Genomic DNA, 14,149 nt, shown 5'->3' on the forward strand with positions numbered 1-14,149 from the left:
AAAATATAAGTAGAGTTGTTCGACTTCTTAAAATTTTTATTTAATGAGACTCCATAGTAGATTTTTATATAATTTCCAAACAAATTTTGACAATTGGTTTTATTTCACAGGTGGCAGCAGTGAGGGAAGGAATGGCGTGGATTATCCCTGTTCCTCTTCTGTCACTTGTTACAGCTCAACACTTGGAACAGCTGGTCTGTGGATTGCCCCACATATCAATCCAACTGCTGAGGAGAGTTGTAAGGTAGAGGCTACTTCTTTTAATCTTCTGAACAGTGGAATTAATATTAAGAAATTCAGTACTTGCAATGGTAGGCTAAAGACAAAATTATATGTCATGAAGAGTATGTGAACACATTTTGTCTTTTGGAGGTGATTAGTTAGCATTTTGCTCTGGCTTACTCTATTCTCATAATAATCGTCCTTGCAAACTTAAGTTATTCTGAGGTTGTGGACCCAGTTGAGGACAGTGGTCAGTAAAAACACAGTAGTTCACAGGTACCTGGGACTGCACATATGCCACTATTTCATTCAACTAATTAATACTACAGTACAAGAAAATTTTACTCCTTATCTTACTTTCTCTTACCCTTTTCTTATCTTGCCTCCTCTCTTTCTTTCTTTAGTTCTTTCTTTCCACTCATATCTGTCTGTGGTCTACTTACTACTACTACCATCTATGTCCTAATTTCTACTCTCTACTCATAAATCTAATTTGATTTTATTTTATAACTTACACTTTTGGAAATGCTGTGACTTTAACCATCGAAGCTGGGTTTATTGATAATTGATGTAGTGCCTCAACCAACTGAGCCACGCCTGCACATGGCTAAATTACGTTTTGGTATGTCTCTTATATTTATGGGAGGAAAACTATTTTGATCTCATCAGTGCTGTGAATATTTCTGAATTATTCCCAAGACTTAAAAAGGATGAAATTATGTATTTAAATTGAAATATAACTCAAAGTATATAGATTATAAGCTAATATTAAATTAGTAGTCGTCATAACTTCATTGCCATTGTTGTCCATGCATTCAACTTTTAGTATTTGTAATGAAAGAAGAAATTAAATAATATAATTTCTCCATTCCTATATTGTATTTTTGGTCCAGGGGAAATACGGAATGGTGTTACTACGGAACTATCAGTTAATTTAGAGGTTAATAACATTTTACATCAATTGTAACTCCAATATTGATAATAATAATAATAATAATAATAATAATAATAATAATATAGTGGCATACATATACCTATGGTTCCAGATTCTCGTAGATTTAGTGCACATAAATGTTGAGTTGTTCAAATCTGGAATTTTTGCAGGTATCGAGAATTGGATGAGAATAATTTATTGGTCCAGTGGTTGTGGGACATTTTGGAAGGATTCACAAATGCAGAGCGAGTCCTTTTCATGAGGTTTGTCTCTGGCAGGTCACGCTTGCCTGCTAACTTGGCGGATTTGTCTCAGAGATTTCAGGTATGTTATTTATTAGGATTGAAATGATGAACTGCTAGATTTCTTTATGAAATGATCTCAGTTTTCACAATGTCGTTTTTGGTGGTCTAGTACTTACTGATAATCCAAGGTTTGTAGGTTCAAACCCAGCTCAGAGTCCTTAGCATAACTTCCTTCGAAATTAAAGTGAGACCAGAGATCATTACTACTACTGATGCCCAGTGACAAGTAGAGAATATCTGTTTCTCTGACAAACTTATCACTAGAGATCGACATAATATGAACAAAGTTTTGCCAAAACATGACATTTATTTTGGCAAAATATGAATATATGAAATAAATATTTCAAGGCTAAAATATCTTTGTTCGTGATTTAAAACAATTGTAGAATAAACATTTCAGTGATAAAACACCTTTGAGTCTTGTGGATACAAAGGAAAAATTGTGACGGTGTCGTGTATAGTTCCTGGGGTAGCTCAGTCGGAAGAGCGTTCGCACGCTAAGCGAAGGGTCCTGGGATCAATACCTGGCTCCGGAACAATTTTTCCTTGAAATTATTTAAAGCTGCTTTACAGGGAGCTACTACGTGAAAGCCAGATTTGTATAATACATTCGTTACTGGAGGTACGTTAACAGAAAGCCACAATTTAAGTTACACAAGTATTTGTGTGCACTCATAATTGAGTTCTGGTGTCTTGTCAGCTCATTTGAGTCGTGTGGATACAAAGGAAAAAACCTGGGATCGATACCCAGCTCTGGAACAATTTTTCCTTGAAATTATTCAAACCTGCTTTACAGGGAGCTACTACCTGAAAGCCAGATTTGTATAATACATTCGTTACTGGAGGTACGTTAACAGAAAGCCACAATTTAAAGTCACACAGCATTTGTGTGCACTCACAGTTGAGTTCTGGCGTCTTGTCAGCTCATGTGAGTTGTGTGGATACAAAGGAAAAATTGTGACGGTGTCGTGTATAGTTCCTGGGGTAGCTCAGTTAGAAGAGCGTTCGCGCGCTGAGCGAAGGGTCCCGGGATCGATACCCGGCTCCAGAACAATTTTTCCTTGAAATTATTCATTTCAGTGATAATTTAATTAATTCAATTTCAAAGACACAATTTAGCTAATTGGTTTTTGTTGGTATACAGGTAATGAAAGTAGACCGTGCACCAGACGGACTGCCCACGGCTCAGACGTGCTTCTTCCAGCTACGCCTTCCTCCTTACAGCAGCCAAGAAATCATGGCAGAACGGCTTCGATATGCGATCAACAACTGCCGATCGATTGATATGGACAATTACATGTTAGCTCGAAATACAGACATGGGCCAAGCGTCAGATGATGAATATTGACAACAACAACAATAATAATAATAAGGAATACATCAGGAATTCGTTGGGAACAAAATATTGTAATTAAGTAAAATGATGGTATTGTGATAATGTATCAAATTTTTGCAATTTCTGTAACATTGTTTTATAAAAAATCAGATTAAGTGGTTTCTTTTATAATTTCTTTACAAAAGATAGGCATGGTACAGACGAAGTCTTTCATATAATGTATCTATTTTTAAGCTAATTTCGGACCTTGCTTTTGCTATATAGTATAGCTTGTACAATAAAAACAGATACATAAAAACTTGGCAGTAAGATCAGTAAGAGTGCCTTCAGTCTTAATTTTGATGAGTTGGACTGAATGAGAATTTGATACCTTCTGTAAAACCAGTAAATAATTTCCCGAAATAAAAAAAAACATATATGTAATGCCTGTAAGCATTAAACCAACTTAAAACAAATCGTTCTACTTAATAATGGAAACATATATTCGAATTTCCTGTTATGTGCCAGAAAACGAATTGTTCAATTACTTGATCGTTAAAATGTATAATGCATTTTTCAGATTTATTTGTAGCTCCACATTCGTAACTGTATTTTGTGATATAAATTAACTGAAACATGTAATGTAATTTAAATAAATTGAAATATTAGCACAATTGCAAATAAAATTGGAATGAAGCTATTTTTATCTGATTGAATTGATTAATTCATGCCTGCTGATAAATTTCTCTTAATTTCATAATGACTATTCTATCACTTTTCAATATTCTTATTATACCTTTCATGATATTATTCATCCTTTCATTGAAAGTACCCTATAAACACGTCTTTCAATCTGCTTGTTTCTAAATTATAGGCTGTAATTATTTGCTTAAAATATTAAATGTATACATAAATAACACTGTAACAAGAAGATGTATGATTTCTGCAATTAGAAACAAAAACAATACTGTATGTTCTATAGGCTATTAATTTTTTACTTTGAAACATCCCATTTTATTATATTTAACTGATAGCTTTTATTTTAATTTTAAGTACAGTCCTATTTTTTATCTCTGCAACAGTTTGCAAACAGACTTTATACTAGCAACGGTCATTGCTCCACTTACAAAACTTGCCGCACAATATCAGCCTGGAAAACATGCAGAAAACATTTCAGCATTAAAGTGCATTTATATTGTACTTCTAAGAAAGAGACAAATTCGCTTTAAGTTTAGATGAACAATGTTTTGGTTCACTGTAGTGCCAAAAAAAAAAAATAATAATAATAATTTACTCAGTTACTGCTGACAATCAGTTGACAGATCATGTCGATAACACAATATGTATTACACTCGTTTATATTTTTGTTAAAGCTGAACTCGTAGGAGCAGCAAAAGAAATCAGATGAAATTTTCTGATCACAGTATACATGATTCTATGAGAGGTACACTGGGTTGCAGAAGAAGTGCTGATACGAAATTATATCGTTTTCTGAGGTAGCAAACATGATGAGGTGGAAAGCTATTTTTCTGAGATTAGTTTTTAAAATCATCTGTGCTATTTTTCTTTATTTTCTTCAAATTCAAATTTATTCATAATTTACATTTGAAATGGTACATTTGAATAGATACCCAAAATGAGCATATGCTCATGCTTGGGTACAGTCCAGTAGAGTCTACATAAATTTTACAGACATCAATAATAATGTTGATGATAGAAATAATAGTAGTAATAATATAAATAATAGTAATATAATAATAATGATAATAATAATAATAATAATAGAATAACAGTGATGGAGATAATACAAAGATAGTAATACAAATTAATTAATAATAATAATAAAATGAACCAGTGGCGGCTCGTGATAAAATATTATGTGTGTTCACAATTTTATGTTCCAAAATCGAAGAGAATTTGAAATCATACGTTTTTAGCCTAATATGAAATGTCATGATTCCAATGTTTCACTGTCGAAAAAAAACCGTATATAAATTCAAAACAACATATAATAATAATAATAATAATAATAATAATAATAATAATAATAATGAAATCTACTCTTTTTATTTCCAATTTTTCCTGGAAAGCCAGTGTACCCAGTTTTTTACTCTTCGAAATTACTTGAACGGAGTTCATTGTTTATGTCTGTTAAAAATTAATACATAAAACAATATACAAAAGCGTGTGTTCAGTAATATATTTTGATTCACAACACACTGATACACTATAGCCTATACCAGTACTGTAATCCCATTCGCATAGATTGATTACTATAAATACATGCCAGTAAATATTATACTTAAATAATATACACCACCTTACAGATATTTAAATTCATACCACCATCACATTCAGCCAGCACGTCTTTGAAAGCCAAACTATGCTATTATGCTATCACTATAGTATAGTAATTCACAAACTACACTCTCGTAGCAGCACTGTACACACACCCACACAAAGTAAACGTTCCGACAGTGAGATGCTGACACCTGCAGGCTAAAATACAGACTTATTAAATTTTCTCCTCGAGATATAGCACATAAATGATAGGCATCGATGCACCTGACATCTGTAGGATAGATTCACTGTTCACTTAATGCTTTGTGCTCTTGATGAGTCATAAGCGGCCAGCGAAAGACAATTTTCTCCCGCGCATGCGTGAAATTTCTGTAACCTTCTTGAAAAGAGCACGGCTTGTACGTGAACGGATGTTGCCAAGTTTACATAAGAAGTTTATGCAAGATGCGGGAAGTTTAAAATACTCAATCCTGATATTATACATCCCCACTATGCCAATACGGTATTAAATAATAAAACTAGTCGTGCATTAATGGAAACAAGGTGTTCACGTGCTCTTGTGCTCTTATTGACGCACCGCCACTGAAATGAACATATTAACAATAATAAAACATATAAATACGCCTTTTATAACATGTTCACGTTATTTAATATGAATTGATTTAAAATTATTCTTATACTTTTATTTTACAACATTAATAAGAATACCACACGAAAATAGTGAAACTACAGTTTATATGACATTCCACAGCCTTCCTTATTATCCATGGGTGCTGTCAGTACAATCGATATATACAGTTAGTTATGTTTCATCTTGTATTAACAAAAAAATGTATCACTTTTATTATAAATAAAGATACAGACTTGAAAATTGCATCTAATTGAAACATTTAACTACACATTTCTTTTTTGCATGGAATAAAAACTCTTTAGAAAATTATTAATAATTATAATTATTAATAGGCCTAATTAATTACCCAGTGTTTTACAACCTTCACATCTCTCTCGACGATATTTGCTGTATTTATAGAAATGCCTCCATCCCACATTCATATGATATGCCCATGTATCACTTCTGTTGTATAAGGCATGGTGTTTTCTAAAATTCATAGTTTATTGAAGACATACACGAACAAGCTGAATGATGTATTGATAACAGAGCAATAATAGAGTTTATATGCAATGCCTTCTGTGTATTTCTATTTCTATTGTTTCTTAAGCGAAGTTCTTGTAACATGATAATATTTCAAATCAATCGGCATTTCTTTTGCAGCCCAGTGTACTAGGTTTATTTTTTAAAATAAAAAGAAATATTGACGTCGGGTGCTAACAGAAGAGAAGTTACATGAAATTTGAAGTCCTCCTTCGATCTCATGCTGTGTAATTTATACCTGCGAAGAAGTTTAAAGAAAACATTTTATAAAAACAGTTTCTGCTCTTTAGAGAAATTGAAAACAATATTAGGAGGTAATTCTGAAGAATCCGGAAATAAATTTATCTCACAAACCCACAAGACGATCTTGTAAATTCGAACTTTTTAAGAAGATGCCAATCATGCCTAGATAGATGTAGGCAGAGATTTCCAGCCATTACTATGAAGTGGTAGCTCTTTTCTTAAAGTAATTATATAAATCAAAATTTACCTACTTTTCTACACAGAGTTATTTATGCTGCATGTGTTGTTTTGTGGGTGGAGTGATTATGATTGTTATTATGTAGGATTACTGTATGTCCTACTTTCCAGGGTTAGGGGAGAGTCGGGTAGTATCGGACATCAGGTAATATCGGACAGTGCGTTTCTTTCATCTACCACCATATGAAGAGCTTGCAGGAAAAATGATGAATGTCACATTTCTATAAAGGATTACATAATGATCTAATTGAGTCTATAACTGCAAGATGTAGTGCTGTTTCTATAGAAAATAAAGGAAAGGATTACTGTATTCGTGGTGATAATTCTCCATTTTACCATTTTTCATAAGAACAACATTAAATTTCGCAGTGATCCATTGAATTAGATAATGACATCAACCTTAAGAAAACTGTGGCATTCGTCGTTTTTCCCGCAAACTCTTCATATGGTAGTACCTGAATGACCTGGTTACGTTTCTCTATGCGACATCACAGAAACATAACCATGTCAATCAGGTGCTATCATCGTGTGGTAGATGAAAGAAACTCACTGTCCGATACTACCCGACTCTCCCCTAAAATACAATCCAGGAGAAATTTTCAAAATCAACATGGATATCTGGAAATTGGACGTATGGGTTTAATTTTTTTAATGTTTGGCTTTTAAAGGGAAGCTAAAATTTTCAACATTCCTAGCATTTTTTATTCACTAGTCAGCAGCTAAGAATGACACTCGATACTTTTTGAAGATTTAAAGTACTGAGTCCATTTCACTTCTGTTTCCTTATTCTTACTGCTTTACCAATCGGTTTGCACATGACCCACACGAGCTTCAGTTTGTTCTGTAACCTCAATTTGCCTATGTAATTGGTTCACACGAGCTTCCAGCCGAAGATTGCTAGCTTTTTGTTATGCTCACCGAGCATTTTTCCATTTCTTTAATTGAAATGTAGTGGTCTAAGGGGACAAATCTCTTTGTTGTAGAGTCAATGACAGGATTAGCTACAGTGAAGTACAACTTCCGTCATTTCAATTGTGTAGCATTTCAATCGTTCCTGCTAAAAGTCCCTGACATTTTAAACTAAATCGGATCAACAGAGAATATTCGTGGTCTGTTTAAATGAAGTTACACTCCATTGAAAAATGTGACTGAAATTTGGTTGAACTATGAAGTTCATTCTGTAGTGTTTATGTATTTCTATATGCATTCTCAGATTATAATAATTTAGAAATTAGGTATCAAAATGAGCAGCATATTAAACATTTTTGATTTCATTTTACTTACGGTATATACACAAGTACTCTGCACATATCTTTTCCGGAATTTAGCGAAGAAAAACTGAGGTGCATGCATTATTTGAAACACAAATTACAGCCGGTTTTATTTATTTTTTTCTCTCCTAAAATCCTACGTGGAGTATTCACGTATATACAGTATTTGAAATTGAACGACTTTTACTCATGGTATGAATTTGTGTCTGTAAGTTTTATTCAGTGGTTCAAAGGGTCCGATTGGTATGTGTCCTCATTTTTATGTTTAAAGATAAGGTAACCCTACTATTATGCAGTTTAGTTGTGAGAGCTATAGCATAGCTTAAATATGGCACTGGTTTTTATATGTGTATATACAGGGTGTAACTAAAATGTATGTCAGAACTTTAAGGTATATTCCTCTCACATAGAGGATGAAAAAATGTTATACAAACATTGATCTGGAACTCCTGTATTTTCATATTACAGCCCTTTTTCTATAACTCTGCTTATTGTTTGAAGCAATACATTATAAAATAAAAATAGCATACAAGAAGTGCACAAAATGACCCTCGTTAGCGCATGCTTTACCTTTGCGTACATTGATGCACCAGCTATTCTGTTTTTGTGTGGAATGGCGTCATAGCTATCGTGTAATAACACAGTTGTGATGAACCCAGGGTTGACGCATTGTTAGACAAACCATTCAAAGGATCCGTGACAGAGGGATAGGCAGAGGTGGACCAATTTTTTGGCCTCCACGCTCTCCAGACTTGAATCCACTGGAATTTTATTTCTAGGGTTATTTGAAAGAGCTGGTGTATGGAACCCTGGTGTAAGATGAAGAGAGTCCCTCGAGCCCGTATTTTGAAAGGCTATGAGACAATACGACATTCTCCAGGGATACATCAGTGCATCCGGGATTCAATGCGATGGCAGGTTGGTGTAGGCCTTATGTATCTGTGCTAACATGCCCAATTTGAGCTCTTCTGTATGACAGATTTCCAGGTGGTATGCTATTTTAATACAAAATATATGGCATCGTACAATGTAAATAGGGTTGTAGAGAAAGTACTGTACACAGAAATGAAGCATTTTCGAGCCATTGCTCATATAACATTTTTTCATCCTCTATATTAGAGTAATATGCCCCTAAAATTTTGACATGCATGTTAGTTGCACCCTGTGTACACACAGATAGTATCTTCAAGTAAAAACCAATAATCGTTTTAGTATGTCATTCGTTTCACTGTCAGTTTCTTCCATTGTAGGGTTTTGTTAGACAAATGTAATATGTGATTAGACAATTTGGTATTATTTGTCTATATTTTGCCCTTGTTACATTCTTCCTCTCACTTTAATTTTTTGCTTCAATGGCGGCATCTTGATTGTTATAAAAGTCACAGCTGTAGTGTAATCGAAATATAATATGTGATACCTGTAGGAAAGGATAGTAAATTTATGTATTTATTTTGATGTGATAAAAATCAGTGATAGTGCCACAAATAAACTAAGTTTTATTTCCATGCCTATCTTATGGTCATACTTGTCTATCTAAATATAAAATTTAGGAATATGTATGATAAGACTTTCTTGTGTTAAATTCTAACGTACCTTGTTTACATGTTTCGACCTATTTATGGGCAGGGGCGAATGCTAGTCACGATAGTTAGGCTTGCTCTTTTATTCACAGGAGCAGATGGGAGGATATAATAATTCATAATTAATAAAAATAATCAGACCCACATAAATAATTTATTTTATAATTATGAAATCATTATGAGTCATGGATCACATTCGCTTATCAGATGTAGAAGTTCGATAGGATATAACAAACATGGCCAACAAAACAGTTTATTTAGTTTTTTTCGACTCTGCCAACCAATTCACATTGTTGTATGAAGCTGCACTGAACAAGCGCACATATTCTCTATAATGTCTGTCTTCTCTTGAATAGTCCTTCGGGAAAATGGATTTAATAATAGGGTTTCAATAACACACAATTCCGAACTCATTGCAATGCTTCAAATTAGTGTTTAAGAATTAATAATACATGCAGCAGCTAACACATGCATTCCGCTCATACAATTACATTGCACTCGCAAATCGCAGCACATTCCCGCTGTCAATACTGCTCTGTGTAACGTTAAATAGTCGTTGGTGTAGCTCTCGGACCAGAGCTTCAAACAACACATAACAGAAGCATGTGCGCCTAGGACGGACCAAGGAGGAAGGCACTTGCGCGCGCATCATATTCTCGCTGTTTCTACGTCTTTCCTGTAGCTCCGAGAAACGAGCAAGCGTTGCGATACTTGCGGTGTGCAACCTGCGGATGGTATTACGCCTATACAATGTTCCAAAAATCAAAATAAATTTTAATGTACGTAATCCCATTTTGAGAAATACACATTCTATTAAAATATTGGGCTTGCGCAGCAAGCATAGCATGTCCTGAGAAATCGCCCCTGTTTATGGGTCATCCTCTGAACTGGTCGTTGTTGGTTTTGGCGCCACTTTCACACCCTCACAGGAAACAAAACAAATGGCGCCAAGACCAACAACGACCAGTTCTGCAGATGACCCATAAACAGGTCCAAACATGTAAACAAGGTACGTTAGAATTTAGCACAAGAAAGTCTTATCATACATATTCCGAAGTGATACAGTGTTAAAAGTTGTGTAATCAAGATGTATATAAAATTTAGTTGTCTACAAGACTTTTTAACACCAAAAAGTGAGAATTTTCATACAATCATATGTAAAGTATCTTGATACAATACAATAAGAAAGTTTTACCAGAAGTTTGTTATATCTATAAAAAAGAAAAGTTACCAACTTGCAGATATTAACGGAACTGTACCGGCTTATGAAGCACGTAAACATAATGCTTTTAGCACGAAATGTTGAAGATGACTTGTATATTTCTGATGTAACCATGTGGTTCGAAAAAGTATTTTGTGTAAGCACAATGTTTTATCTGATTGCATTAACATAGTTTTAAATCAGTAAATTATCTTTGGAATGCTACTCATATACTTCTTTAATAGTCATAAAAGCAATAAGAAATAGCGATGTTCTGCTAGGAGACTTGTCAGAACTGTAAGAGTTTCATTACATACATAGATTATTATGTACATGCAGTTTGATGACAGAATTCTTTACACAATTCACCAGCAGATTTCATGATAATATGACAGTGATTACTTCCTAAAGTGAGCAGATATAACATGGTGAGCCTTTATTTAATTTATTCATTACTTGTTTTGTGTCACGTGTGTAATTAAATGTATATGATTCGAGAAACGTAATTTGCATTAGTAAATCATTAAGTGATATTAAAAGGTAACAAGTCATTTAAGAATTTGATGTTAACTCTGATTCAGGTTTCTCTTTATTTGAATATACAAAAATCAGAGATAACATGAAGTTGTATAACTACTGAAGCTTTCCTGGCGACGTGATAATTCGAAATTTTCTTGGGCTTCCAGCCAGGTCATAAGTTGGTGATCCACCGACGTTTCGGGGATGTTCATCTTCCTCATCTTCAGGGTTAAATGATATCTGAGGGTACCCAGCTCCTTAATTTATAGTGCCAGAGGGAGTCAGCCGAGGAGCTGTGCACCGATTGGCTGTTATTAGTGCGGACTGCGGCGAGAACGCGGCCGACATGTCGTCTTGCTTGGTGCTTTTCGGCTGATTGACCTTGGGTCTCACGGTGGGCTCGGCGGACGAGTTCTCATGTGTCCTCCGCTGATGACGGCCCGTTGTCCAGGCGGTGAGAATAGCACCGGTTATTAAATTTCTCACTGTCCGGACGACGGGAGGACACATGAGAACTCGTCCGCCGAGCCCACCGTGAGACCCAAGGTCATTCAGCCAAAAAGCACAAAGCAAGACGACACGTCGGCCACGTTCTTGCCACGGTCCGCACTAATAACAGCCAATCGGCGCACAGCTCCTCAGCTGACTCCTCCCTCTGGCACTATAAATTAAGGAGCTGGGTAGCCTTAGATATCATTTAACCCTGAAGATGAGGAAGATGAACATCCTCGGAACGTCGGTGGATCACCAACTTATGACCTGGCTGGAAGCCCGAGAAAATTTCGAATTAACATGAAGTTGTGTAAGATAATTAATTTAGTGACATTTTAAGTGTCACATATGCGTTCCTCTGCTTGAACAAAGAAAATGGCGTTCAGTAATATTTACTTTGCCTTGCTACATGCAATATTATCTTGTACTCATGTGTAATATTAAAGTTAATGTTTTTATATCCCCCATTTGAAATTTCTCGTACATGGTTATTATAAAATTGAACCAGTGTAAGCTTGGTGTGTAAGTTTTAGTCACATCGAAAGCTTACTGGCTTCAATTGAATAATAATATTTAATATAATTTGTACAAGTTTATCTTCTCAGTTACTGCACTGTGTGAAAAAGTGCAGCGAAGAAAGTTATGGATTAACTTGATGTAGAAAATAGTTTTCTTCATTGCAAAGGCAACTTATTTATTTTTATTTGTTATCAATTGAGGCATTGACATGGGAAAGGTCGTAACTGCCAAAAATTCGAATTTTTAGGTTTTTCATTGAGAAGGTAGTAAATGGCCATGCCAGTGGCACAGAGAAGGTAGTATGTCCGTATGTAATGAGACGAAGTTGGAAACGTAGTCACTAGATGTTGTAAGTTGTATGTGCACAGCTGTTGGCGCGGAGAAGGTAGTAACTCCTTTTACAACATCAGAGTGTGTCTAGACAAATATGGGCTGATAACTGTGCAGGGCAGAATAAGAATCGGGTGATTCTAATGGTCCTGATTTACATTATTGCCAGGAAACATTTTGATTCAGTGGACTTGAAATTCCTGGTTTCAGAACATTCCTACATGCCATATGTTAGGGAATTTGGCATCATAGAGAAAAGAAAAAAAATGAAAAGATGCAAGACCATGGTTCCAGAAGAGGTAAGGCCTAATAATGTAATAATGATGAAGGATGAGGATTTCTTCGACTTTTCTGCAGAGTGTGACAAGTTTTTGAATACAACTCCTATCAAAATCAACACCCTCAACTGGATTAGACTCTCAAGAGCTGATTTTCCTCTAATAAAAACAAGACAGTCAGTTAATGACCTTGAAATGTGGATAAAGCACAGGATTTTTAAGAAAGGACAGTCATTAACGTCAATCACTAACTTGCAGTGCTTGTAACGCCTTGAAAGAAGACCAGTCGTCCATGATGCCAAAAAGAGAGACTTGTTATCTATGTTAGACTTCCTCGATGAAAAGTATCATGCATTTTACCGAAAAATTTGTGCATAATGTATAAGTAACGTTAATTCTCAGTTTGGCTAAGGAGTGATTTCAATGTTGTATTTTCATAAAATAGGATTTCACAGATAAATCTGTGCCAGACTTCAAATTTCATATGTAACATAAACATGAGTGTATGCCTTTCATTTAAAGCAGTTTCTGTAATAATGTAAGTGAGAAAGTGTTCATAAATTTGTTTTTTGCTTCCCCTGAAAAATTTTGTTTTTGGCAGTTACTACCTTTCCCATGTCAGCGCCTCAATTATTCTTCAAGTTCTCATTAAATATTTTATATTAATTGTTGATGAAGAACCAAGTAATTTGATAAAGTTTTTATAGTTATACTGCAGACTGTTGAGACACTGCCATTTGTTCTGAGTTCGAATTGCTGTGATTGTAGCATTAATAAATTCCTGACTTTCAGAATCATGAACATAGAACAGAATTGTGAATTTACTATTATACAATCTTTCAAATAGCAGCAGATCGACTTTCACGAGCACCAACCAGAGCTTGCAACATTATCATGTGAATGCATATTATTGCGATCATTTTATACATACAGGGTGGCATACGAAATGTCATACTATTTAATTATCACATAAAAATTTTAATACCGTATTTGCTCGCGTAATTTGCGCACTTTTTAATTAATTTTGGCCACTGAAAAATTGGGGTGCGTAAAATTGCGGATTTTTCAAATAAGAGGTCCTGTTCTGAGTTTATCTCAATTAGTATATGTATAGGTAAGTATTTACGTAGGGCTAATTTTCTATACCGGTAACTTGTCTCTACCAAGGACAAGCATTGTTAAAGTAGCGGGACTTTGGGGTTTCTTTCTGAAGTAGGTACTTCAGTTGCTGGTGAATGACCTATGATGG

General features: G+C 34.7%; 1 protein-coding gene across 3 annotated transcripts in view; it reads left to right on the plus strand.

The window, feature by feature from the left end:
* The window catches only part of LOC138707915 (probable E3 ubiquitin-protein ligase HERC1), a 178,360-nt gene extending 174,883 nt beyond the window's left edge, over window positions 1-3,477 (plus strand). For all 3 annotated transcript variants that reach the window (XM_069837981.1, XM_069837962.1, XM_069837972.1), the window contains exons 70-72: window positions 111-244; window positions 1,327-1,480; window positions 2,606-3,477. In XM_069837981.1, the coding sequence (XP_069694082.1) occupies window positions 111-244; window positions 1,327-1,480; window positions 2,606-2,809 (492 nt within the window). In that variant the 3' untranslated portion in view covers window positions 2,810-3,477. The remainder of the gene's footprint in view (window positions 1-110; window positions 245-1,326; window positions 1,481-2,605) is intronic.
* The last annotated feature ends 10,672 nt before the right edge of the window (window positions 3,478-14,149 follow it).

This window comes from Periplaneta americana, chromosome 1, assembly GCF_040183065.1.
Source record: "Periplaneta americana isolate PAMFEO1 chromosome 1, P.americana_PAMFEO1_priV1, whole genome shotgun sequence".
NCBI lineage: Eukaryota > Metazoa > Arthropoda > Insecta > Blattodea > Blattidae > Periplaneta > Periplaneta americana.